General features: G+C 29.9%; 1 protein-coding gene across 5 annotated transcripts in view; it reads left to right on the top strand.

Annotated features, from left to right (window-relative positions):
* The window catches only part of Dpyd (dihydropyrimidine dehydrogenase), an 816,845-nt gene that overhangs the window by 185,479 nt on the left and 603,608 nt on the right, over positions 1-27,758 (top strand). For all 5 annotated transcript variants that reach the window (XM_003478953.5, XM_063254705.1, XM_063254712.1 and 2 more), the window contains one exon: positions 9,589-9,676. In XM_003478953.5, the coding sequence (XP_003479001.2) occupies positions 9,589-9,676 (88 nt within the window). The remainder of the gene's footprint in view (positions 1-9,588; positions 9,677-27,758) is intronic.

Raw genomic sequence — 27,758 nt, 5'->3', positions numbered from 1 at the left:
GTAAGAGGGAATATTTTGAGTAAAGAGCATTAATTAAAATATATCTTTTACTGTAGTAAAACTTAAATATTCACCACGTTTGATCATCTCACATATATCTACATATCAATATTATGCTGCTATTATTTCTGAAATTGCTTTCAAATAATCATAAAATATAGAACTTTTTCTGTTTTAACATTTACTGAAATGTTTATAGATGTATTCATACATATAATATGACTATTATAGATTATTTTGGTTGTTTTTCTTAAATTAGCTTCAGTGACTTTAATATAAAGATACACACATTTCAAAATTTGAAAAGATAATTTGCAGTGTGCATGGGTAGACTACAAAAAGTGATTTTTTTTTTCTGTAAAGCCTGAAGGATGCTTGATATAAATTAAAGAGTTTATGACACTACTGAGGAAAGAGTCCAGGTAAAATAAGATTATTGAGCAGTAGGAAAGCTATAATAAACACTGTCAGTATGGTCACCCAGTTTCCTCTAAGGACTAAATATGATCAAACGTGTATTTGGATCATGTAACAGCTGTCTAAAATCTGAAGGGGACTACAACTGTGAGCAGGAATATTTTGGTTTGAAAAAACTTGTATATAATTTGTATTTAAATTACAATAATGTGTTAAATTATCAAATGTACTATGGAACTGGGACTTTAAAAAATGGATACTTATTAATTAAACATAGAATATTTATTTCTAGCATATATGGTCAAATTCATTTAAACTTATTCAAATTAAAATGTTTCATTATATAAGTATTAACTGCTTATAAATAGTTACTGAAAGATCATATTTATACTTAGAATATTTTATGGGGGAATATCCTAAATATGTTGAAATTAAGAAATGTTTTTTTTACCTCTTCTACCAGGTAGCAGCAATAAAAAAAGGGAAAGAGAGAAATATGCTTGATATGGGCACTGAATATGTACAAGAGTCAAGAAACAATATACGGAGCAAAAATGAATGAAAGCCTAGTACATGGATTTTTATAGTTACCAGTTGTAGCTGTAAGATATTTATTCAACAACTTGCATCCATAATAAAGAACAGCTACATCTATAATTAAATTAGCTATTTTTAACGTATGAATTTCACATATGCTATGCAATCTAATGTATTATCTTCAATTTTCCAAAATCTAAGAAAACCACCTATAATCCTAATTTACTTATTTTTTAGTTGAAGAATATGTTTATATTATACCATTAGAATGAGGACTCAACCAGAATCTTAAAGAAGTATTTCACCTATATAAATAGCACTTAATTATTAATACGTTGGACTAACTATATTTTTATGGTCTTAATTATGAAGAAAGGAAGTGACTGAGGAATTTTCCATAAATGTGCATAAGCACCTGTATATGTTCCATCCATTGTCAAAGATCAGTGGCAGCAAATGTATGGCACGTGTTTAACAGTGGGGTGTTTGTATTACTGGAAACAGTAAGGTTCAACATCACTAGTATAGGTGCTGAGAATTAAGGAGGAATTACAGTCTATTCCATGCATGACTTCATAGTCTCCCTTTTTATTTTTAATGGGATGTATTAGGCAATCAAGTTTTTTTTTGATTGGTTTGTGTGTGTTTGTGTGTGTGTGTGTGTGTGTGTGTGTGTGTGTGTGTGTGTGTCTGTGTGTTTGCCAGGGAGTGAACTCATAACCTTGTGCTTGCCAGGCAGGCGCTTATTGGACAGAGCCAAATCCTCTGCCTCAAGTTTTTCATTTATTGATTCAGCCATTTCACTTTATTTGACAGCTAAAATGTTTATGGTGCATTGGTATCTGCTGTATGAAATAGAATAACACAAATAAATCCTGAACTTGCAGTGTGAAGCTCTGATATTCTCATCTCTACATAAGTCCTACTTGTCCTTTAAATTCCATCATATATATTTCAAAGTATTATCTCTTTTTCCTGATACGGAAAAAAAACTTTTTCATCTTCTCATATGAGCACTTAAAGCACGTTTGTCTGATGTCTGTTATATTTAATGTGTATAAATAACTGCAAAATGTTATACTATAACTTCACTAGTAGCAATCCATAACTTTCAGAACACTTTGAGTGTTATAAACACTAGCTGTTATATAACTGAAGTATACGCTGTTTAGTATAATCATAAAATCTTTAACCTCTAAAATAAAAATTAGTATAATATGTACCTATGTGAAAATATGCCTGCAGAGCTTAGATCATTTGTGTGAAGTCTGAAAATTAATAAAGTAAAGTAAAAAATTAAACAGGCATGAAGAGCATACTCTTAACCTCTATCCTGCAGTTTTAATGTATTTAAATGCTCTTTGAAGAAATAAAATATTTGAGAACTCCATTACTTTATTATTGTTAACATATATGTCTGGGTACATGTAAAAATCCACACAGATTCTCATATGTCTCTTTCATATATATATATATATATATATATATATATATATTAGGAGTACTTAATTATTCAATTGTTGTATAATAATTTAGTTCCATTTCAAAGATTCAGTTCCTAAGTGATTGTCTTATGCTGTTTAAATAAATTTGCAAAACAAGTTGAAAACAGGAACAATTTTCCTTTTCGCTGCAACTTATAGATATCTCAGTCTCCTCTACAGTTCTCTGCATCGTTTGGAAAATAATAGAAACCAATTTTAATAAGTTTATTCATTGTTTTTATGTCTAGTTTTATTACACAGTCATTGTGCTTTCAAAATTTTAAAGCCCTGCTATATTGCAAAAACTTTAAAGAAGTAAGTAAAACTTACTTTCTTTGAGCTTTGCTCTTTTTTCATGCCTAATTATTTCTTTCTGTGCATATATTCATGATGTGAACATATTTTTCTCTAGATCTTCCTGAATTAATTAATGTACACTTTTCCCTTCTACCCTTTCGTTCTACCTTTGTACACCACTTACTTACTTTCAGTTCTCTTTCCAAATCTCCTTCCAAAATTTCTTTGTAAGAGTAACAAAACACAGTAAGATCAAGACTAGTATTGTTCAGCACATATGATGGTTTTCTTTCTGTGTAGTAATAATAGGGCAATGACTGTTTAAAAATTTTAAGGGGCCATGTGTCTTGTTTTTATGAACATACTTTATTTGCTTGTAAGAAAGCAAGATGTTAAATATGTTTGTAATTTCTTATGACTGAGAATTTTGCAGCATAGCTAATTTTTTAAATAATAATATGCTAAGAAATTTACCTTTCCAGAATAAATAACTAAACTATAGTTGCTTAAAAATAGTAAGAAAGTAAGCTTCTTAGTAGCACCATTATTTAGAGAAAAATGAAAACTGAAGAATGCAAAGGGTAACGGGTTGAGTTGAAAAGTTTGCCTAAACTCTGAGAGGTTTATGAAAAGCTGCATCTGTTTTTCAGTAGCACCTCCATGACGACTAGGGTTGGATAAGCTTTCAAAACAAAATCCTCACCATTTCATTTTGATTTGAGATGTCACTTGAGGAAAGAGTCAAGAGTATCCTTTAGATATTTTCATAAACTAAAATTAAACTCTGGGACAGATCATGCTGTTTTCTGGGAGTGAGTTCTTACCTGGTTTTCTTTCAGTCTTTAGATAGCTATAACAGAGACCCTGATGTTTCCAAGAGATGAAATCAGTAAAACACCACCTTTTACAATTAAAGCTGTCTTCATGTGTATTTGTTATAGTCCTAGTGTTAAGGCATTAAATGATTCCTGTAATTGCTCAATTGCCATAGCCCTAGTCTTTGTGACATTACCGATTCCAAAGTACTCACATCTTCCTAATGGAGTTAAGTAAAAACAAACAGAATTATTGAGTTAAACTGTCTATTTCTTTAATTTAACATGATTAAATTAACATGATTAAAGAGTAAAGTGTACATTTTTAAACTATTGGTATTTGAGTAAACCAAAAATCTTCCGTCTACAGAATCTTTATAGGAAAGTTCTTCATTATGTCTTGGTTTCTAGGTCATGATAGTTATCAAATACATTATTTTAAGCATCATTTTTATAAATTGTGAACAGCTGTAAATTTTTCCCTCTTGAGTTGTACTGAAGCATGTACATGTGAGTGAAAATTGCCAGTAAATAAATAGCTCTGTTGAACTTGGTTTTAACTTGCACATATAAATAAAAATTTAAAGCCTTAAAACTGGATATCATAGATGTGGTTAAAGGCAGAATGGTGCACATTATTAAAATTCAGTTACTTTTACTAATGTTACCATAGCTTCCAGCTCAGCAAAGTGTAGAAATTGGCCCAAAATGCATATTAAGGATATTCAAAATTAGTTCTAAATACCCTAAGCCAGTAAAACCCTGTTGTATAATAAAAGAAGCAGGATCAGAAAGCACATATAATGGGCTATTAATGGAATATCGAGAGAAGCAGAGCTGTAAAAATAGCCAGAGATTTATTGGAAGCTGAGGATGGCTTTGGATTGACCGTTTACTAAATCAGAACAAGTGATCATGTTTTAAAGATATTGTCTCTGATGGGTCCTTTCTTTATGTCATAATCTGGACAGGATGCGAATGCCATGGATCTGAGACACATATATGAAACTTCTGGCCTTTATTTCTTGACTTGAAGCCCTTACATTCAACTTTTCCTGAGTTCTCAATTTTCAGTAGTAATATTGCACATTTTAGGCAATATGTTAGCCTATGATTTTGCCTACACTAGTGCTTACAGTGTACAGAAGGTCCTTTGCTATCTATGCATCTTGTGTAGGTAAATCTTCCAAATGATGGGACTAAACATAAAAGCTCTGAGAAAAAATAATATCATTGTTAGGAAAATACTTTAATTTTTAATGTAAATACTAATTTACCCAGTTCCATTTTGAATAGATTAAGGTGGATTATAGAGAGTCTTACGAAAAGTGCAGATTGAGTTAACCAACAATCTAGTAAACCAAGACAATATAAAGTGAAGTTCAAGGTTCTCAGCTGGATTTGTGTGTGTGTGTGTGTGTGTGTGTGTGTGTGTGTGTTTGTGTGTGTTTGTGTGTGTTTCTGCAGAATTGTTATTTAAAATTGTGGTCATGTACATTGTTTAATAATTGTATGTCACAGTTCTCACTGCTGTGGATGTCTATCATTAAAAGAAGCAGGAATCTGTTCTCAGGTGCATGAAGAATAGAATATCACTTATTTCATTATTCACTGTCTTAGTTACTTTTTCTCTTTGCTGAGACAAAATATCCAATACCCAAGGTTAAGGAATGAAAGGTTTTTATTTAGCTCATGGTTTGTCGAGGTTTCAGTCCATAATCAACTCGCAAAGCAGGATGGCATGGCACCAGGAACAACAGTTCAAAAACAGCAGCAAGAGCATAAAAGGCAACAGCAAGCCTCATTTCCTCCCTTATATTGTAAGTAGGCTACCCCTCCCTAGAGTCTGGGTATAGCATTCAGAATCCTGTGTTCTCCTCTTATATAGGATAAGAATATTTAAAAAAAAATGAGGACCTTGGCCCCCTGCTGAGTCCCTTAGTTAAACATCTAAACATTTTAAGTTGACACAATATATCAATTATTACAGTCAGTGTAATATTTTTGTTGGGATTTTATAGAGTAAGGCTGTCCTGTATCACTGACATTTGCTTAGGGGTCTTCTGTCTATCCCTGTAGAATGATATTTGATAAATATAATTTGAATAGTTTGATAAGTATAATTTGAATAGTTTTGTCTCGTAAGTAGCAGTGCTAAAGTTTTCACTAAAATGTTCCTATATTTTTTTATAGCCTATATTTTTTATAGCCATGTTGAGTCATGGAAGTTTAACATTATTAAAAATGTTGTATTTTGCTTTTTTATGAATTAAATTTTATATTGTCTACTACATATAGAAATGTAAAATAATTATTAGTAGTAAACAACTATGTTTTATTGCTTTTAATAGTCTAGTATACTTAGTGTAAATCTAGTTACTGGATTACTAAAATATTATATACCTGTTTATATGAGTTAACATTTGCCTTTACAGTACATTTAAAAGTAAACTGCATTATAAGAGAATAACTGGGAAAGGTAAAAAGTGGAATTAAATGACTGAAGATAAAAACAAGTGTGATTTAAATGTTACTTGTAAGAAGAAATTTATGTCGAATTGTGGTTTACCATAATTGTTGACATATTCCCCTAAGTACTGTGTCTGTGATTTTTCATGGTATCAATCATTTAAAGCAATTTAGGTAATAACATTCTCACATACATTTCAGCTATTTTATTTACACTATTTGCCTACATCATTGTAATGCAGTACCTTTCTGATTTGGTACAGTAAATGCACGCTGTAATATCTATTATGGCATGGTCAAAGGATAATTTATTGTCAAATAGAAAAATAGGTCAACAATAATGTCACTTGATGATCAAACCCCCCCAAGTTTAATAAAACATCTCACCAGTCTGCATTCCAGAGCAGTGGCTGATATTTTATTAGAACTACCTGGCTATAGCAGTAGTGTAATTACTGAGCTGTCAGAGTGATAAGTGGGATTAATGGCAGCCTGATGCACTTTAGTCTGCAGAGTGCTTAGAGAATTGCAAGATGGTATTATTATCAGAGTCTGCCCATTCTGGCATATTCATGGCACCAAAGAAAAAAAGAATGCTACAATTCAGGTTTGCATTGCCCTGCCTCATTAACATCTGACATTTCCAACAGCTGTTATTTGTGAACTAGCTCAATAATAAAAGGAGAATTATTTGGTAAAGAGGCTTAATAACCACAACTAAAAATCCTTACATTGTCAATGCTGTTAACTGAATCTGTTTATGTTGAATTTAAAATTTTTTTGATAGAACAGAAAAATTCACTGAATATTAATTTGTTTCAATTATACCTGCTGACATTATGCTTATTTTTAATTGTCTTATTATTCAAATTGAGTGTTAGAAAAAAAAAAAGAAAAGCAGAAAACTTGTGACCCTCCCTCTATCTCTGTGTCTGTGGGTCTTTAGTCCTGTATAATGGCAAATGTTTTTAAATGCTTCAAATGACTCACTTAAAAATAAGCAATATTTAAGACTGTACATTATTGGCTAAATTTTGGCTGTGTTATGGTACCATATATTAGAAAATACTTTCAAAACACTATTAATATTTAACGTATCTTTTCACGTGGTGGTAAAATGTGTAAGTATCACCTCATTTCAACATCAAGACAGAATAGACCATGACATATATTCTTTTTACATTGCTTTGCAGTGTATACTTTAGATCATACTTTCAATAAATTATATACTGAATCCAGTACATTATTTCAAGAAAAAAATCCTAAGTATGAGGAAATGCAAATTCAACTATTTTATAGGTGTGAATCTAACAATGTCATTTATGGAAATGATAGGGAGACATTTAGTGACTGTATGTATTGGAGGACAATTGATTATGAAAACCTTCGATACTTATTGTGTAAAATTTAATTTAGAGAGAAGATCAAAAACACATACTAGAAAAAAGAGCTCAGATTTTAAAACAAGATGTCAATTAGATATTGAGAAATTGGTTCAGAACATGAAGAGGACTCTTATAAAAGAATGACATGGAGTTAGGTGTTGTTTCTTTGAAGAAAATGCACCAAGATCATTCATGTAGAAGTGGATAGAACATGAGCCTATTAGGCAACTTTGTCACGAGTAATCCTGGTTTTTTACATATGTGTAAGTTGTTTAACTTCAGAGTAATTTCTGTCTACAGTTATTTTTCATGGGTGAGTTAAATTCCATTAAATGCCCTTGCAGTACTTTTCTTTCCAACAACTTGTAATACTTCTTCTACTCTTGAGACATGTTTTTGAGTGACCCTACTCTAACTTCCATCATCATTTGTTCTCTTAATGTTGTCATATATCAAAGTTCTGTCCAAGTATTACTCTTTTCAACAAGCTTTTCCTGACTCTGTCCCCAACATTATTTTCCTCTGCTGTCTTCCCTTAGCAGGATGCATCTCACCAAAATTTGCATTTATTATATTACATATTTCAACATTTGTTATATATTTTGTTTTCACAAGATGATCTTATTTGTTACTTTTATATTCTCATATCCTAGGATCTGCCATATAATGAAATGTATGAGTCTGTGTTTGGTTACAAAAAACAGTAAAATGCTTGAGGTTAAGTAATGTGTAAAGAAACTGGATTAGCTCACAATTTTGGAGACTGAAAATCTAAGTAGCATGGTGTAGAGAGTCTGACAAAGGTCTTTAGTAGGGGCATCCCAGTGGGAGTGCCTGTGAGAGCAAGAGATTGAATGACAAGGCGAAAGACTTCCTTTGCTCTTCTATAGCTACCTTCTTGCAAGAACCAGCCAAGTTTCTATAAAAACTACTCAGTTCCTTGGGTGAATGAGGGCCTTCCCTGATGTAATTCCTTCCCATTATGACCTGTCTCCTAAAGATTGCGCATCACCTACCAGCATCCTCACACTGAGGCCCAAAATCCCAACACACAAGCCATTTTGCTTGTATAGATACACTCAAACCATAGTGTGAGTGCTCATTAAATGTCTGTTAAGTGAGAGAGTAATTGAACAAATACACATGTAATATACAAATAAAGGATGGTTCTACAGTTAGGTTTCGGTTGTCTCTAAGTAGTAAGTATAGCATTCTTTTTTTAACAGTGTGTTTCTTTACACATGCCAGAGTTACAAGTTATTTTTCTCAAAGTATAGATTGTAATACCAGTTACGCAGATCACCAGGTCTGTTGTGCATTTCGTGACATGCATCATCCATCTTATCACAGGTGGTAGGTGAAGTATTAGCATGTTTCTGGCCAATTCTTCAGAGAGAAGATTTTGTATTAAAATTGGAATATAAGAACTTTATTTGAATGTCAACATTTGTATGATAGTGAAGAAGTAGAATTGAACTATCTCAATAAAGATTTCAGTGGATTTCTACAAACTAAACTACTTCCCCAAGTGTGGGGGAAGGAGTTTGGGTTCATAAACCTGTCATTCACTGAAACTCGGTAAAGACTACCATTAGAAAAAGGGATATGGCCTTATTTGAGTCCATTCTCGTTAGTGGGGATTAAGGCAGCTAGTGGACATACATGATTTGTTTGTGAGGAGGATGAGTCTGGGCTGTACTGTAAAGCAACTGTTACAGATCACAGTGATTTTATGACTGTAGATTTAAAACATAAGAAAAATAGAAGAAAGAAAGAAGAAAGGACATTGAAGTTAGTAAAACAGGCGATTTTCCCTTTGCATTTGTATGATAATTGTATCAATAAAACGTACTAACTTCCATAATGTTCTGTATGCTTTAGCTGTGAGTTTAGTGAAGAATCAAAATTATTATAGTAGAGGACTGAATCTGAGGTATTTCCTCTTGAAAGTGAAGAGTGACTCTGGGTAGATGGTCAGTTATTTTCTATAGTGATTCTATTTCACATATCTCAGGAAGTGTGCAAAAGGAAAATATAGTAATGTATAATTATGTTTTACATTTAAATAGAATAATTTTATTTATACCTCTAGACATTTACTCTGAATAAATATAAGATGAAAATATACATAGAAAATTATGTTGGTTACCTTGCAGTAATATTAATAGCTATTGTATTCTTCAGGTGCCTGAAATGTGCAGATGCCCCCTGCCAGAAGAGCTGTCCAACTAATCTAGATATTAAATCATTCATCACAAGTATTGCAAATAAGGTAAATTTAGATACAGCTGCACAAATGAAAATTGATAACAGTATTTGATCTTGATTTCTGTTACTATTACCTTGGTTAATGTATAAAGCTTGTCATAATAAACTTTACTAAGCTATTAAAATATATCTATAGATATACTTCATTAGGTAAAATAGGTATACTTCATTAAGCCTTTCAACATCGTGATGTATTTTTTACAACTGTATATATATATTGCATTGTTCTTGAAATTAGTTTATGTTGAGATTTGTTATTTTTAATAAAACATTCATGGAATGAATTGACTTAAATTTTCAAAATGCTTACAAATAAGAATTATTAATAATAAAAACATTTCAAGTGACTAAATATTTTGCTTTACAAGTTTGGCTCACTGAGATACATCAAGGGAATGGACTTCTTCCACTGAAATTCAGTTATTTTGGTTAACATTTGAAGTAATTCATAGAATCAGATAGAACTGTAGGTAAAAAAAAAAAAGAAAAAATGAAAAAGATAGCAGGCTTTTCTGTACATTAACAGAATAAAGAGAGCTTTGATCTTTATTTTTTTTTAAATCAATAGAAGGCTAAGCCCACGTTTCATTTATTAAGTGAATAGTTGATTGATTATATAATTAATACTACCTATTGTCTTTGTGAAAGCTGCATTAAAAGCTGTTATATAAGTGCTTTGACCTTTACGAAATAAGCACAAGTGAGAAAATACTCATAAAATGGGAGAGAATATTTCTTTTTTGCTAAGTTCAATGCTAATGTTCTTAAACACTATAAATACCCTTACAGTTTATCTTAAAAAACCAATTATATTTTTATATGTAAAGATTATTTCTTAATATATCAATTATTTAAAACAAATATTTTAGGAAGAAAGTGACAGCCAGATTTGTATAGCTTTAAGATTTCAAAATAATTAAATTATTACTTAAGTATATGTGCATTGCATTTATATACATGATAAAATTTAATAAAATAAGATGTCTGGGTTGAAGTTTTAGATAAACTAGCGAGTAGTTATTATGAATTTAGGAAAAATTACTTTTTTGCTTACACTGTTGAAGAAAATGGTGTATCTGTCTTACAAGATTGTGGTATAAACTGAATAATACTTGTATATGAAAATATCTGATGTAGTACTTAAATATTTTTTGTTGTAGCATATTTATTTTACTATTCACTTTGTATGGTAAATACTATACACGTGATTGCTAGTTTGTTCTTGAGGTTATTTATCGAATGCCTTATATTTTCCCAATACAGTGCTGGAAACTGAGTGAGAAAAGGTCCTTTTTGTGGCCCTTAGTTAGAGTTCATAGTCAAGAGTAAGGATGGATATATTAAATAACTAATTATTCTAATCAAATGTGGTTGCTACTGCAGTGCATTGAATTAAGGAAAAATTTTCAACATTTGGTAGCACAGGAATGTGAGCACGTATAGGCCAGGTTAAAGGAAATGTAATAAATGCAGCATCACCAGAATACAACCCAGATTACATGAAAAAGAAAAAGGCGCTAGAGACAAGACAATTAGCTTTGGATTCACTTGTGAAAATATTTGAGTAGCATGCTCAATATTTGAGATTTATTCATCAATGCTTCATGTTTGTTTTGCAATTTTGTAAGACAAATTTATATAAGGGATTTATTAACTACATAGTAACCTAAATATTCATCACCAAAGAACCTGTATCTTACCAGCAAAATAAATAATGTATGTGAATTTATTTTTAATAATAATAATTTCCTCAGAAAAGAGTGAAGCAAAATCTCCAAATTTGAAATTTAAAATGATTTGGCTATATTCTGTCAATTCTCAAACATGAGAAGATTAGGAGATTTATGATGTATCATTTTGGAGGGTCATACTACTCAATTTTTCTCTACCTGTATCAAAATTTAGTAGTTACACTGTGAATTTAATTAGTGCCTATTCCATTTATTCATGGTCCTCGCAAATTTATAGGAAAAGTGACCAAAAAAAGATGATATTATTTGAATAGTTTATTAAAGGTCTAAGCAAGATCAGAATCTCTATTTTAGGAAAACCTCTTTCCATTTCATTAATTTGTTCATATTCTTTATTACTTAATGAAGCATTGTGCTTAGGTATTTATTTAAACAGATTTCCATATGAATATAAGATATTTGAAGATATTTAATTGAAAATGTTATCTTTTTGTTAGGCATTTAAGAGACTATTGTAGGAAATGTTTTTGTTGAAGAACCACTGTAGCAATCATGAAAGGTCAAAGATTCTTATTCTTTGAGGCTCAGAGCTTTTTAGATATTTACTGGCTGTGTACAACGTAGGCTGTCCCATATTGCTCTGCCACTGGAGCTCAACACAGGAGGGGGTTCTTTCCAGGTTGAGAGGGTAATCGAATTGACTGGCTCAATGAGCCTTGTGTCTCTTTGAGAAAAGGATGTCACTTGTGTTGTATTGTGTGAGGCTTCTGTGATTCAGTGGAGTTTAGGCCAATACTTCCATTCTTTATTTTCTTACAAACTGGATTACAGCTCTGGTTTCGAAAGGTACACTGAATTCTATTTTGTCTCCTCAGTCAGTTTTTCTCTGTTTCATTTGTGCAAGCTGTTGTTTGCAATTGTGTCTCTCAATTGGAAGTACATGTTGCAGATTCATCAAACTGTGAATACCAGGCTATAATTCTTGACAGTTTTCCTTTTGACAAATGCATCTTTATATAAAGGTGCATGGGGTATATGTATATATGTGTATATATATCATATATATGATAAAATGACTAATTTTAAAATTGTTTTTATTTTATGATCTTTTATTTTAAACAATAGTGAAATGTTCTCCTTTAAAAGCTATCACATTGCCTCAAGTGATTTTTCCAATTGCATATATTTGTAAAATGTTGCTTAACTTTTACCTATAGATAAATTTAATAATACATATTAGAGAAAACTCACATTACCTACCTATATGACTCAATGTGGAGAAAAAAATTCTTCTTTCTAGTGGACCTGTACTTAGACTAACTGGATATTAGGGGAATGACCAAATCCAATCAGCAAAATTTATTGACAGATACTATTGACAATAATACAATTATTAAAAACAACTATCTTGATATATGAATAATACAAGGTAGCAAAGCAGAAAAAATGAAGTGTAATCAATAGATTTGGCACATTCTTATGTTACATTTGCCTTTCTATTTCAGTGGCTAAGTGATTTATACTCTTGCCAACAGAATGTTAGTCTTTTCTAGGCTAGTTTTCTAAAATCAAAATTATAATTATATTACTTCCATACTCAAAAAACTATTTGCTTCTAAGTGTCTAGAAATTAATGTCTAAATAGTCTATTATCTAAATAGATTGGGCCATTTTTCATTATTATATTAGAATATTAAAGACCCAAAATTTCTCATAAGGTGGGAATTTATAAAGTCCAGAATTTACCACCTATTAATCTTAGAATATAAATATATTAGATATATAAAAGAAAATATTTGATAACATTTTAGTTTTCTTGTCATCTCTATTACTAGGAAGTATACATTGTGAGCATTTCTATCCATTTCAAGAGTATTGACAGAAATTTACCTACCAACCATAAGAAGATAATCAAAAGAACAAGCTTCAAAAATTTTTTTTCTTTGTTATGCTTCTAGAAGGTATAAAGTCATTACCTTGAGTCAACAGTTCTTTTGGCATAAATCAGTAGCTATAAACTCAACTCATGGATCAGTTCCTTTAAGACAAGCTGAAAGTTTTTGAGAATTATGAATGGTATTCCCGAGGGATTGTTGTTGCTGGCATAGGACAAGGTACTTTAATTCTAATTACTTATTTTCCATTTTGAAGAAAAAGTCTTAGTGTTATTTATACTATTTCTTTTAAAATTTGATGAGTATCATTAATGCTTCATTTAGTGAGAATTGAATTAGCATTGTTCACTTCATATTTTTGCCCAATTTTTGTTTTCATTTTTTAAAATCGTGGAAAATACATGTGGAATTACTTTACAATTGATTGGAATATTTTAAATTTTTATTCACAAAGGCTATGTTATCATCAAACTTTTTTTTGCTTTTCCAACTGTTTTTGATGTTATTTTTCTCCTTTTAAAATATATTTTCACTATACAGTTATTCAATATTATTTTCATTATGAAAAATTATTTTCTTTTTAACTTCATTAGGAGATACTATTTTCAGGTACTTGGAAATTTATCTTCCATGCCTGTAATTAAAATATGATCCCAAAAGGGCCAGGGTTTTAGCTTAGTGGTACAAGCAGCTGCCTGGCAAGTACAAAGTCATAAGTTTGATCCCCTCATACAAAAAAAAAAAAAAAAAAATTATTATTGTATAAAAGAATTTTAAACAATGATTTTATTTTGTATTTCTAAGATTTCTATGCCTATTTAGTGATATATCAGTTTTTAAACTAATTTTTCAAAATATTGTTTCATATAACCTGTACTTCTATCTGTACTCTAGAATTCTCTTGCTGATATATATATATATATATATATCACAAGTCCAGTTAATTCTCATTTATAGGCAGTTTCATTTAAAGGTAACTGTTTTATAGATCTTTTTTATCTTGTGTTTAAGAATTTTATATTAACTTAGATCTAAGTAGATATATTTTTTCCATTTATCCTACTTAGCTTTCATTGGAATTTTAAATGTGTGTTGATGTCTTTCATAATCTGGGGGCTGTCACTGTCTCCTCTCTTAAAGGAAAACTTACTATCAAACAAATGGATTAAACACATCTATAGAGTGTTTCATTCATCAATAGCAGAATATATATTTTTCTCAACTGCACATGGAACTTACCTCAAATTAAATAATATCCACAGTATTGGATGAATCATTAAACTTTCTTAGTTCCTAATGACTCTTAGCTGATCTTTCAAATATTTATTTTTTTTTATTCTGAGGGAATCTATTCAAGATAATATCTGTCATTTCTATTTTGAATTGTCGTCATAAATTCACCAGTATAAAATATAAATATGATCCATTAAATTTTATACAATGATTCTATTTTGTATTTGTAAGATTTCTCTGCCTATTTAGTGATATATCAGTTTTTAAACTAATTTTTCAAAATATTGTTTCATATAACCTGTACTTCTATCTGTACTCTAGAATTCTCTTGCTGTTTAAAGTGTGTGCTTAGAAATATGCTGTTATACTGATAGGTTTGATGTTTTTAGTTATTTGCTGTTTTTCTCTGAAAGTCTTTAGTATTATCTGTGTTAAATTTCTGGGACTTTGTATGACATGTGCTTGAGAGATTCTTTTCTGACCATGGCTTCTTGGGGTTCTAAAAGAAACGACTGTCAACCCAAACTTCTATATTCTACAAAAGTAGTCTTCAATTTGATGAAGAAGTAAAGACTTTCAATAAAAAAGAAATACCAAAGAAATTCCACCCTACCAAAATTGCAGAATTATTTAAACAAATCCTAGAAAAAGAAGAACCTAGGAGCTCTCTGTACCAATCAGCCGAAAGAAAAGCATATTTCTGTTAGGAGGAGAAAAAAACAAAGCAAAAACAAAAAACAAAAAACAAACAAACAAACAAACAAAAAAAAAAACCAAAGGAGTAGTTAAACAAAGGAGAAAAAAAAAAAAAAAAAAAAGGAGTAAGCACTGAAAAAATAAGCCAATGGCAGGATTCAGTAAATGTTTTGTAATACTATTTCTTAATGTTAATTATGTTGACTCCTAATCAGAAGACATGGACTAGCAAATTATATCAAATAAAAAACTCAACCACGTTTCCTGCAAAAGACACCCCTTATCCAAAAGAACGATACAAAGAAAGATAGAAAGCAATATATCATAGATCAGATACTTGAAAAAAAGGAGTCATTACAATTTTCAAAGTGATCTTCAAGCCAAAACTGATCAGAAGCAAAACAGAAGATCACTAAATAGTAGGAAAAGGAAAATGTCAATAGGAAAAAAATAATAAATTTAACAATGTATGCACTGAATACTAGTGCATCCAGCATCATAAAAAAGCTACTGGACATAAGTGGTCATTCAAGCATCAGTATATCCATAATAAAAGACTTTAATACACCACCCTGGCAAGTAGACAGGTCTACCAGACAAAAATCAAGAAAGATGAACTAGAACTGAAAACCATCAAACAAATGGATTTAACACATCTAATACAGTATTTTACCCCACAATAATGGAATATACATTTTTCTCAACAGCACATGGAACTTTCTGCAAATTAAAGTGTCCATAAAGCATGCTTAAATATGACATAAATGAAAATTATTTCCTATATACTGTCAGATTCTAACAAAAAAACTAGAAATAAGCAAAAAACACAAAAACTATTAAAATATTTGAAGATTAAATACATTCTTGAATAATAAATAGATCAAAGAAGAAATTAAGGAAGAATTTGAAAAGTTCACAAAATCAAAACAACAGTGGCACCACAACTTATACAAACACATGAGACACAATGAAAACAATTACAAGAGTGAAGTTTATAGCTGTGAATGCTCACATTGGAAAAACTGAGATAAGTAAGTTTAATGGTAAGTCTCAAAGTCTTGTAAACATGAAATGAAAGCTTTTAGAAGGAAAAAATAAATTAAAGATTAGAATGGAAAATAATTTATTTAGATTTAGAAAATAAGATCAATGAATCAAAAAATTATTTCTTTGAAACACTAAATAAAAATGATAAACCCTTAGCCAAAATTACCCAAGGAAGGAAAGAGACTTATAAGCCCACAATTAGAAATGAAAAGGCAAAATCACAGTAGATACTGCCAAAAACCAAAATAGTATAACAACTTTGAAAACTTATATTCAAATGCATTGGAGAATCTAGAATAAATAAATTCCTAGGCAAACATGAATATACAAAACTGAACCAAGAAGATATAAAAGTTATGAACTAGAGGCAATAATATAAAGCCTAACAACTAAGAAAAACCCATGATCTGAAAATTTCAAGAGAGTGAATGGCAAAATTTGTTGTACTCTTCCTGAAACTGAAAGGAAAGAAATACTGCCAAACTGACTCCTGGGAGCTACTGTTACACTGATAACAAAAGTATATAAGGAATTAACAAAAAAAGAAAACTGGAGGCCAGTTTCCTTAACAATACAGATTTTTGAGAGATCTGAACAAGATATTTGCAAACAGAATAAAAGAATTATCAGAAAGAGTATACATCATGACCAAGTTAGTTTCATTCCAAGGATGCAAGGGTGATTCAACATATATAAATCAATAAATATCACCTATAATACATAAATAGATATAAATAGAGAAAAAATATTATTTCAATAGATACAGAAAAAGCTTTTGACAAAATCAAACAACCATTCATGACAGAATGAATATCTTAAGAGAATAAAAGCCATTTTTGAGAAATTCACTGCCAGCATCATAGTAAATGAGGAAAAACTGAAAGCATTTCCTCTAAAATTAGGAACAAGTGGTGAGTGTCCATTCTCATCATTTCTATTAAATATAGTGCTTGTGACTTTGGTGAGAGAAATCAGACAAGAAAAAAAAAAGTTTTGAATAGGAAAAGAACAGAAATAATATTAATCTGTAGATGATATGACCCTTTATGTAAAAGATAAAAAATAAAGTCTTCTATAGATTCTTAGTACTAATAAATTCAGGAAAGTGACTGAACACACACACACACCCACACTTACATGAAAACGAAAAAGAAAAAACCCAAATCAGTAGTAGTGTGCTCATCACCAACAATGAACCCACCAAGAAAGAAATCAGAAAAATATTACCATTCACACTAGCTTCAGAAAAATTAAAAATGTAGGAATTAACTTTACAACAGTAACTGAAAACTTCTGTAGTGAAAGCTATTATGCTATGGAAAAAAAAGAGATAGAAAAGTATATTGAAAATGGAAAGAAATTCTTTATTCTTAGATAAGCAGAGCCAACATTGTCAGTATAACCTTATTACCAAAAACAATAAGTAGATTTAATAAAATTTCAATCAATATATCATCAGTATTTTTAACAGAGCTAGAAAAAATCTAAAATGTATATGGATCCAAAAGAAACACAGAATAATCAGTGAAAAGTGAGCAACAAAAATAAAGCTGAAGCATTGCAATCCCATGCTTCAATTTATACTGCAAAGCTACAGTAATAAAAGCAGAGTAGTACTGGAATATAAACATACATGTTGACCAAGACAATAGGATAGAAGTTGTACTTCTATCCCAAGTACCTTTAGCTATGTGATTTTTGAGAAAGGGCCTAATATCATATTCTGGAGAAAAATAGCAAATAATAGTGCATAGAAACTGTTTACCCTCAGCAGAAAAAAGAATATACATATATCTCTCTCATCCTTTGCTCTAATCAAATGAAAACACATCCCAAAACTAGTTACCAAAACAAAAATGTCGAATGTACTGGAAATAAAATTCTTGAAATTCTTGAAGACAGAAGCACAAAGTGTTCCTGTATATAACCCAGACACACAAGATGAAATATCAAGAATAAAAAAATAAGATTTATAAAACTAAAAAGCTTCTATATACCAAAGGAAACAACCAATATAGTGAAGATACAATCTACAAAATTGGAAATAAAAAATTGCCAGCTACTCCTTAGACCGAGAACCAACATCTAGAATATGTAAAGAATTAAAAAAAAAAAAAAAAAAAAAGCGGGGGGGGGGGAGGGGCTGGAGGTTTAGCTCTGTGGCATAAGTGCCTGCCTTGCAAGCAGGCAGTCTTGAGTTTGATCCCCGGTACTGATAAAAAGGAAAAAGACAAAAAAAAAAAAACTTAAAATACAAGATCAAAACTGGTAACTGAGATGAATACACACTTCTCAGAAGAAATACATGTGGCCAGTGCATAACTGAAAAAATAGAACTCAGCATCTTTGGCCATTTGAGAATCTAAGTAAAATCAACATTCAAATATTATCTTATTCCAGTAAAAATGAGTATTCTGAAGGACTCAAAACAACCACATCAACAACAAATGCTGTGAAGTTTTTTGGGGAAAGGAAAACTTGTACATCTTTATTGGAAATGTAAACAAGCAAAACCTCTCTAAAAATCAGTGAATAGATTCTTCAAAAAAAGAGAAATTCTATTTGAATCAAGAGTAGCTCTTCTGGGTATCTTGCTCTACAAGTTAAAGTCATCTTATTATTGTAATAAATGCATGCTCATATTTATTGCAACACAAATCAGGATAGCTAAATTATGAAAGGGGGCTATATTCCAATGAACTGATGACTAGATAATGAAAAAGTATATATATATGGGATCACTACTCTGACATTAAACAATGATAAATTTTGAATCATTTATATAGATCTTGAGACAGTAATACTAAGTGAACTAAATCAGACATGAAAAGTTAAATGCTACATACTTTCTCTATAATGGCAGGTCCAAAATATAAATTGTTTAAAGAGCAAAATAAACGGGGTGTGGTGGCTTACGCCTGTAATCCCAGCACTCTGGAGGTTGAGGTGGGAGGATCATTGCAAGTTCAAGACCAGCCTGGGCTACAAAGTGAGCTCAAGGCCAGCCTGAACTGCATAGCGAGACCCCGTCTCAAAAAAGACCAAAAAAAGAGCAAAATAAAAGAAAGATGCTAGGAAGTAGGGAGGTATTGACTCTGTGCAAATAAGGATACTGAAGAGGTGGGAAGAGCAGGATGGAGGTAGGTGCAGAAAGAGCACAAATGATTGAGATGTGATGTGATTATGTACCCATTCTTCAGAATGGAAAGAATAATTATGTATAACATATGCTAATAAAAAGTAAAACATGTCTACAAAATAAAAACCATACTTAAACCCAGATGAAAAGGTATTCATCATGTTTGTTTCAGAACATTTGTTAACATGTCTGCTAATTAGAGTGACTGAAAATTTCTTTGAGAAAGAAATTTCAGGAGAGGCATGGGCAAACAATATAAATATGGAAGAAATAATGAAAATAAGTAATAACCATTGTAAAGCTGTACTGGTACCACATTCATTGGAAATGTAAATAAAAAGATGAGACATCAGTTGCCGCTTATCAGATTTTGAAGATTAGAAAGTTCAATAACATATACTATTTGGCATGAGGGAAAAATAAATTTTATATAATTGATTTATACATGAAAATTAGCATATATATATATATATATATATACATATGAAAAATAAAAATATACAGTTTTACCAGTAGTGAGTTATTAAGTATTCTGCTTAAAGAGACAGAAATACTACCACCTATATAGGTGTAGAAACAATAATATTATTTGAGGAATTGCAGTTTTGTTGGGGATAGCAAACAATTGATATCTGGAATGTCAGGTAAGTTATGAGACTGTCCTTGAAATTACATTATTTACTGATTAGATGTTTTTCCTGTTAAATAGTTTAAAAAAAGGCAAGTTGAACTGTAGTTTGCTATTTTTATAAATAATTTCAATCTCTATAAACTAGTGATGATTCAGGAAGATGTAATTTAAACTCAATTGCTTCAGTTGATTGAAGTAGGGATAGAGCGAAATAGAGATGTTAAGGTTTTCCTTATAAATGCCCATATTAATTTATCTTACAGTGGACAAAAACAATTAAAATTTAAAAGCAAAAGAAAAATATAGAAGTTTCAGAGTAACGTGATAGATTCTATGCTATATTTTTATTTTTATATGAACAGCAAAAGATCTAACCCTTTTATCCAGCAACAAATAATTCCAAATAGGTTTGTCATACATTTCTCTGTGAAATCCCACTATTTTCATCTACTAAATCCCATAGTTATTTATATGTATTTCAAATTCTCTGTTTGTCATGTCTGTCCGTATGAAAGAGGACCAAACCTTTTATTTATATGTATTTCAGATTCTGTTTATCTTTTCTATCTATAAGAGGACCGAGCGTTTTAAATTGCTATTCTGTAATAAAATACATTATAAATGACTACAACTATCCTTCTGATGCATTTATTTTTAGAATGTTCAAGTTTTTCTTTACATAAATAAGTAACTTTGCAGACAAGCTTTACAAAATAATAACTGAGCACCACACTTAGCAATAAAGTAATAGTTTCAAGTTACTGGTGCAAATATATGCATGTTATGCTGCATTGAGTCATTAGTTGATGTAACTCCTAACTAGATGTTCCAGAATTCAATCTTTAATTTTAATAACAACTTGCTAGTATGGAATTTGGTAAATCATAGGGTACTAAATTTACTTGTAATTAGGCAAAGAACTTAGGTATTATTTGTAAAATGTCGTATCTCAATTAATGTATCATGCTGAGTGAGGTGAATGTAAGGTTGCCTAGTAAATCATTCATGTTTATGTAAAATCTACTTTGTTTTATTTGGTAATATATTCTATCCCCTTGAGATCTTAAAAGGTCGTTATTTCTATTTTTAATCATGTTTGATACAATATCACTATTTTTCTTTGAATTTACCTCAATAGATATTTTTAAATTTGAAAAGATATGTTTAACTCAAAGCAAATATTAGTAAAAGGTAAGGCACAAAGTCCATGCAATATAAAATCTTAAATTAATGTCAGTATAAATAGGAAAGAGTTTTCATATTATAAGTCAGTTCTTTATAAAACAAGTAACAGCCTGTAGTTTGTGATTATGTATCTGTTGACCAATTTAAACACATGCCTTTGAACTTTTTAAAATTTACATCATTCTTGACTGTTCAATGACATAAATTTGTATTAAATATTAAATCAGATTCTTTTTTAGTAACATCAAGACAAAGAAAATGTGTATAAAGAAATAAATACTACTTAGGATTTTTTATATTATAAGTAAAAATGTAATGATTTAGAAAAAAATAATTTTAATCTAATTAGCCTTCTCAGTGATAAAAAAGAAATTGGAAATACAGCAAGGCTAAATGATTTATTCCAGATAACACAACTGCTGGATAGTCTTAGTGTATTTTCCAGAATTGTTTTCCTAAGTTCTTTGGTCTCCATCATATACTACATTATATATTTGCAAAATATATTTGTATTATAAGTTAGCATTAAAATTAAAAAAATAAATCAATAGTATACTTACTATCATGACAGAAATTTTAAATACTACTAACATCTGGATTGTTGGGTAAAACATATAATACATCTGACTTCATGTTAAAGTAGTTTGGGTTTAGTTTTTGGAAAATTTTGATAAATTGAAGAATTTAAAGTAAATTATAGCATTTAATGCTTAGAGTGTTTTTGAGCATGAGATGTGTTTAAATTAATGTATTTGGAGTAGAGACAGTTTTTGAGAAATCTATTTATACCCAGTGTATAATAGAAAACACATGATATATATCACAGCACTGTTGATTAAGTAATCTCTCATCTTTATGGCAATAAAAAGTAAATCCTCACAAAATAATCTGACTTTGCCATACAAGAAAATTGTGCTGTGAAATTACAGTCTAGGTCTAAGGGCATAAAAATAATGTATATCATGCATTGACTTATTAAAAATTCATTATATTTATTAACTTGGAATAGAAACTCTTTGAAATATCCTTGTATCCAATGAATCCCATGTGTGCACACATGCTGTCATGTGTATATGTGTATGTGTACACAATGTTCAGTAGCATTAAGAATTTACTCTTTAGAATGTGATGTTTTAAATTTTTGAAATTATATTATTTAAACAAAATTTATCTTCAATACATAACTTTTCTCTTATATATATTTGATATTGAAATCATACCAATTTGAATTTTTATATTGTATTACAAATTTTATTTTTAAACATAAAAATAACTAAAATCTTGTTTTTCTCTTGGTTGTTCAACTTTATTATCAAACTTTTTAAGTTAAATCAGACATGGAATAATTACCAGTTGTTTACTGAGTAGGCATCAGCATGTGTTAGGCAGATTTATTTTTGTGTGTGTCATTTTTCATAAGGAAATATACGAAGTAAAATAATACAGTATATGCAATTAATTTCTGCTTCAAAGTCCTAGAACCTAGCCATATGTTTTGTATATAGAATATGTGTGTCAATTCTGGGAACAAAAATCAGACTTAAGTCACAATTCTGATTAGTATTATGATGTAAAATTTAATTAATTAAAATGAAAAGTAATCCCTGTAAAAATTAAATTTTTATAATAGAAATACTCAGTATTTTTATTATGTGATTAAATGATTCTATCAGTGTTAATATTACTTAACCTTTTAGAATTTTCTCAAGTTAAAATATTATTTTTTGAAGTATTTATAGATTATATTTTTAGAATTATATTATTTCCTTAGTTCCAAAGATTGTTGCTCTTACGTATTTGTTTCTATCTTTATATTGATATCTATATGTAGAAACCTACCCTATCTTCTTGAAGCAAACTGAATTGTGAAATTTATTACAAAATCCTGGAACACATAAAATAAGCTAATCTTCAATCATGTGGTTTCTTTCTTTATGGTTCTTTGTCCATTGGGAAGGAAAAATTTATACTCCTGTAACTTTTCTCAGAAAATCTATAGTAGTTTGTATTATTTTCTGTGAATAATGACTTTTTACATTTTCACAAGAGATGGTCATATTATTTCCTTTAATTGACACTTAAAAAACTTCAATGTATTTTAGTTTTATAGAAATTTTATAGAATTTTTTAGAATGAGTTTTATAGCTTAGAGTTTTAAAAGATAAATTATAATAAATGATGTTTCTAGAATTATACCTACTTATGGGCTAGGAGAATAGATTGGACTGGAACTCTCATCTTAATTTTAAAAATTTAATAAAGGACACATATCAGAAAAAAAAAAAAAACACTGTAAATATAGATTTTCAAACACAGTCATCAAACTGGCCTGACATAAGAAAAGGAATATTCTGGGATCATACTTGTTATTGGAAAATGGATGAAATTCTGATAAATCATTTAAAAAGATTTTCTTTCTTTGAACAATGATAATGCAGTACTAAAGGATGGATTTAGGTACAAATGGAAGTTTTATTATGTTTAACTAAACAATCTGGACTCAAGATTAATGAATCTTTATATCTAGTACTTATCAACAGATCTCATAAATGTAATTGACAATGAAATGAAAAACATGTACATACATCTGTTAAGTTGTTAAAAGACTAACTCATGAGGCAGATTGTAAGTTCACAAGTCAATTAAAAAGAGAAAGGGTGAATAGGAGAAATATAAGTGATAATTTTTTAATGGATATTCTCTCCCCACTTGCTTACCTTGTTGTAATATTTATTTTTACTTAGCAAATGGGTGTTTTCCCATGTATTGCAGTTTTGCTTTTAACTTATTTTCTTTGTTATTCTACTCCCTAGTGAGTTTCTTTCAATGAATATTAAAATCTTTATCTTAAGGTTTAATGTTTTCAGAAAACCTTTTTATTAAGAAAAGGGCTAAATAGTTAAGTGGTTACTTAAGTCCACTAAATTTATTCTATGCTGCATAACAGAAAAACATATACACTAAGTTTAAAAACTACATAATATTAATATGGTAGATGTAGAAGGAAATCTAATCTACATTTCTCAAGTGGTAAAAGTAAGGCTTAAAGGTACTACAGTTATTTCCCAATCATGTTGATTTCATTTGCTGTATAGAAGATCAATGCAGGACTGAGCATTTAACTTCGAAGACTGTTTGTATATGAGTATGTGTGCACGTGTGTATTTTATCGTAAGTATGTATATTTTCTAGAGCCAAAAAAAATATTTTGCAAAAGAATGATAAATTATTTGCCTCACATGTTTTGTCTTAAATGATATTTGTCAATCTAAATTCATAGTTCTAAAGGCTAATTGCATTTTATAAAACTCAACATCTATAGGAATACAGGAATTTTCAGAATAAAATTGGCCAAACCTATTTTTCTGACTCCATCTGTAACTACAAGTCTATGAGTTTTATGAGAATTGTATTTTTGTCTTTTATTTATGGCATGCATATCTGTAATACTGCTTAACAAATATTGAAAATACATAGGTCGTACATTGAGGCATGGTGACACAGGTTGACAAAAAGAGATGACCTTGTTCTTCTATTTTCTGTAAGTGTTTTAAAAACATTACTTATTCAATGAATGTACATCAGTATATTCACTATTAGATAATTCAAGCCAGAAATATAAGTAATGTTATTTCACCCTTCTCACACATACAAACTTATTGAAGTTTAGCTGAAGTATTTTTTAAATGCAACAGATTGGAGTTTAACTTGGAAGAGTTCTTCCATCTGTGACAACTGTCATTGGAAGAAGGAAGAACACTTTAAAATAAATCCACCAGCTGTATTGATAATCTTGTAGTGATATGAAGGCCTGAATACGATAGGACTATTTGTTAACTTAGTTATACCATATGACAGGAGAACTGGCTTATGAGTTTTTCATCTCCTGATAATGACTTTAAAAATCATTAAATTGTAGTAAAATGAAACTAATGTAGTTTTAAGCCATAATTTTAAAATAAAAAGCAATGTATTAAAAGTTAAAATTATTTTAAAATTAACTCACCTAAGTGGAATATGTTATGATGAATAGCATGTTTAAAAAACCCAGAGGACTACTAGAAAATTAAACACCTGCAAAATATGGCTAAATTAATGGGCCAACAAACATTCCTATATTTTTAATTTGACAGAAACAAACATTTTAAACATCATTTTTCTCTTAGAGCTTTAAAGGAGATAAGCTATTAAAGTTCCCTTGTCTTTTACATAAAATGGGTCTGTGCACAAAAGATTAGATATTTCTATTGTATCCTTTCTCGTGTAGCTCTTACATTTTTCTTCACATGATGGAACACTAAAGTGCTTGTGACTGATTCAATAACATGAAGAAACTGAGTGAAGTGGTGTGTATTTTCTAGAAGGAGACTACTAGGGTACCTGTAAAGTACCCTTCTTAATTTAAATTTCCTATCCTTTACTTTTAAAAAGGATTGAAAAACTCACAGAATAGAAGTGATCCTCTTCTGTGGAAGGAAGACACTAGAAATCATCCCACTTGCTAATGGATAAAGAATTGATATTGATCACTATAGGAAGAGTGGAGGAAGCTTTCCTTTTGTAAGAGGATTCTGAATGTTTCAGCTCTGAGTACTCTGATTCCTAAACAGTGGAGTTCTCAACATATCTTCTAAGTTGCCTGCGAGATAGATTGCCAGGGTGACTTTTGAGAAATTGTTTAGTGTTGGCTCAGCCCATTTTAAAATCATGCTTCTGGGGGCTGGGGATTTAGCTCAGTGGCATAAGCACCTGTCTTGCAAGCAGGCGGTTGTGAGTTCGATCCCCGGTACCAATAAAAATGAAAAAGACCAAAAAAAAAAAAAAAAAAAAAAAAAAAAAAAATATATATATATATATATATATATATATATGCTTCTGTTTCTCTGATACAGGTTAATGCTTTTCTTTTCTCAGTTCCTTGGTAAAATTTCCTTTAGAGTCTCTCCACACTATTTTTTTTTTTAATTTTTCACCATCTTTCAATCATACTGCTAGTTAATCTCTTAGTACTAGAAACTTTCTGTTAAGAAAAAAAAAAAAAAAAAACCTTCAACAAAATGCTAAACTCCTAGCTCTTGACATTAGGGTTCTCCAAAATTTGGTCTCTGCACAGGTCAAATAAATTTTCTTACCATTTTTGCATAGATAATGAACTATTCTAGCCTTTTTTGAATACTTACCCATATCATTTTTTCTAATATTTTAGCTTTTTCACATCAAAGTTATTTTGACTTCTACCCATTTATCACTGATACTGGGCACTTAAATCTGACATTAATACATCATGACGCCAACAAGTGTATATATATTTGCTTTTTTAAAGATATACATTGTACTTTTTTGACTTAAAAAGGCACTCAATAAATTGTCACTAACTTTTATAAATCTAAAATCTTCCTGCAAATTTTGTTGCCAGAAAGGTTACAATTTTAATGAGAAAATTGAATTGTTATGCTATTCGGTGGCCATTGTTATCTAATGGTAGCTTAAGTTCTAGTAGTTTAATCTCTATAGCAATTCATGACCTGTATGTGCAACATTAAATATTTATTTGTTGAATTTACTGAAACATACATCTAATTTCTTATTCTAGTATCTTAGGTGCAGTCTCAAAACTCAATGAGACTCGTAAAATGATTAGTTCAAAAATCCTTATGAGGTTAATTGAATCACATTCTTTCTCTTTTTTTATTGTATTACAAGTACCCTTTTAGTTGCCCTAGGACTTGTAAGTCATTGAGTTAGTCAATAAATATTTACTAATTGGTTATGTCAAATGTACATAAAATGTCATGTGAGAGTGCAAAAGAGTTGTGACAAATGACTTTCAGATTATCAATAGCAGTGAATAACTAACTGCTCCATTTCAAGTAGTGAGGAGATGAGTAGGCTTAAGCAGAAACTAAGAACGTTTGATTAGGAATAAACTGATTAATTTTAAGGCAGTAATTGTTCATCTTGGCCACTGTTAAGCAAAATCATCCAAAACCAGGAAACAAAGACAAAAATATGTTTCAACAATTCATTAGCATGATAAAGCATTCAACTATATATGGATAATGAAGAATTTTTTTTTAGCTCTCTACAAAAAAAGAACAATTGGGTTATTCTGGTAATTTTAATTAAAAGTTTAGACTGAATTTACATGTTCACCTGTGATTAGCATCAGGCAGAGATGTATTTTGTTCTGTTCAGAGGAAAAATGTTTTCAAAATTAGATTTCTTTGTTTATTAAAACATCGTCCAGTTTGTACCTAATAATCTTACTCATATATTCTTTGCTAAATTTGCTAGGTAATTCCAATTATATTGTTATAATTTTGAAAAAATCTTTATTGAGATATAATGCATATCCCTTGTGATTTCTCATTAAAATGTGTTTCATAGTTCAGTGATATCTAACATATTTACAGTTGCAAACATCACTATAGTTAATTTGAGAACATTTTTATCAGTCCAGAAAGAGATTTGATGCTGTTAGCAGCCATTCTCTATTTTATGTCAGTCTGCCAGCCCTAGAAGGTACTCATCTGCTTTCTGAATATATACTTTTATCTAAGATGGACAAT

Source organism: Cavia porcellus, unplaced genomic scaffold, assembly GCF_034190915.1.
Source record: "Cavia porcellus strain 051 isolate PalLab524CR breed Dunkin Hartley unplaced genomic scaffold, mCavPor4.1 scaffold_1, whole genome shotgun sequence".
NCBI classification, from domain to species: domain Eukaryota; kingdom Metazoa; phylum Chordata; class Mammalia; order Rodentia; family Caviidae; genus Cavia; species Cavia porcellus.
This window is presented reverse-complemented; position numbering and strand designations above follow the sequence as displayed.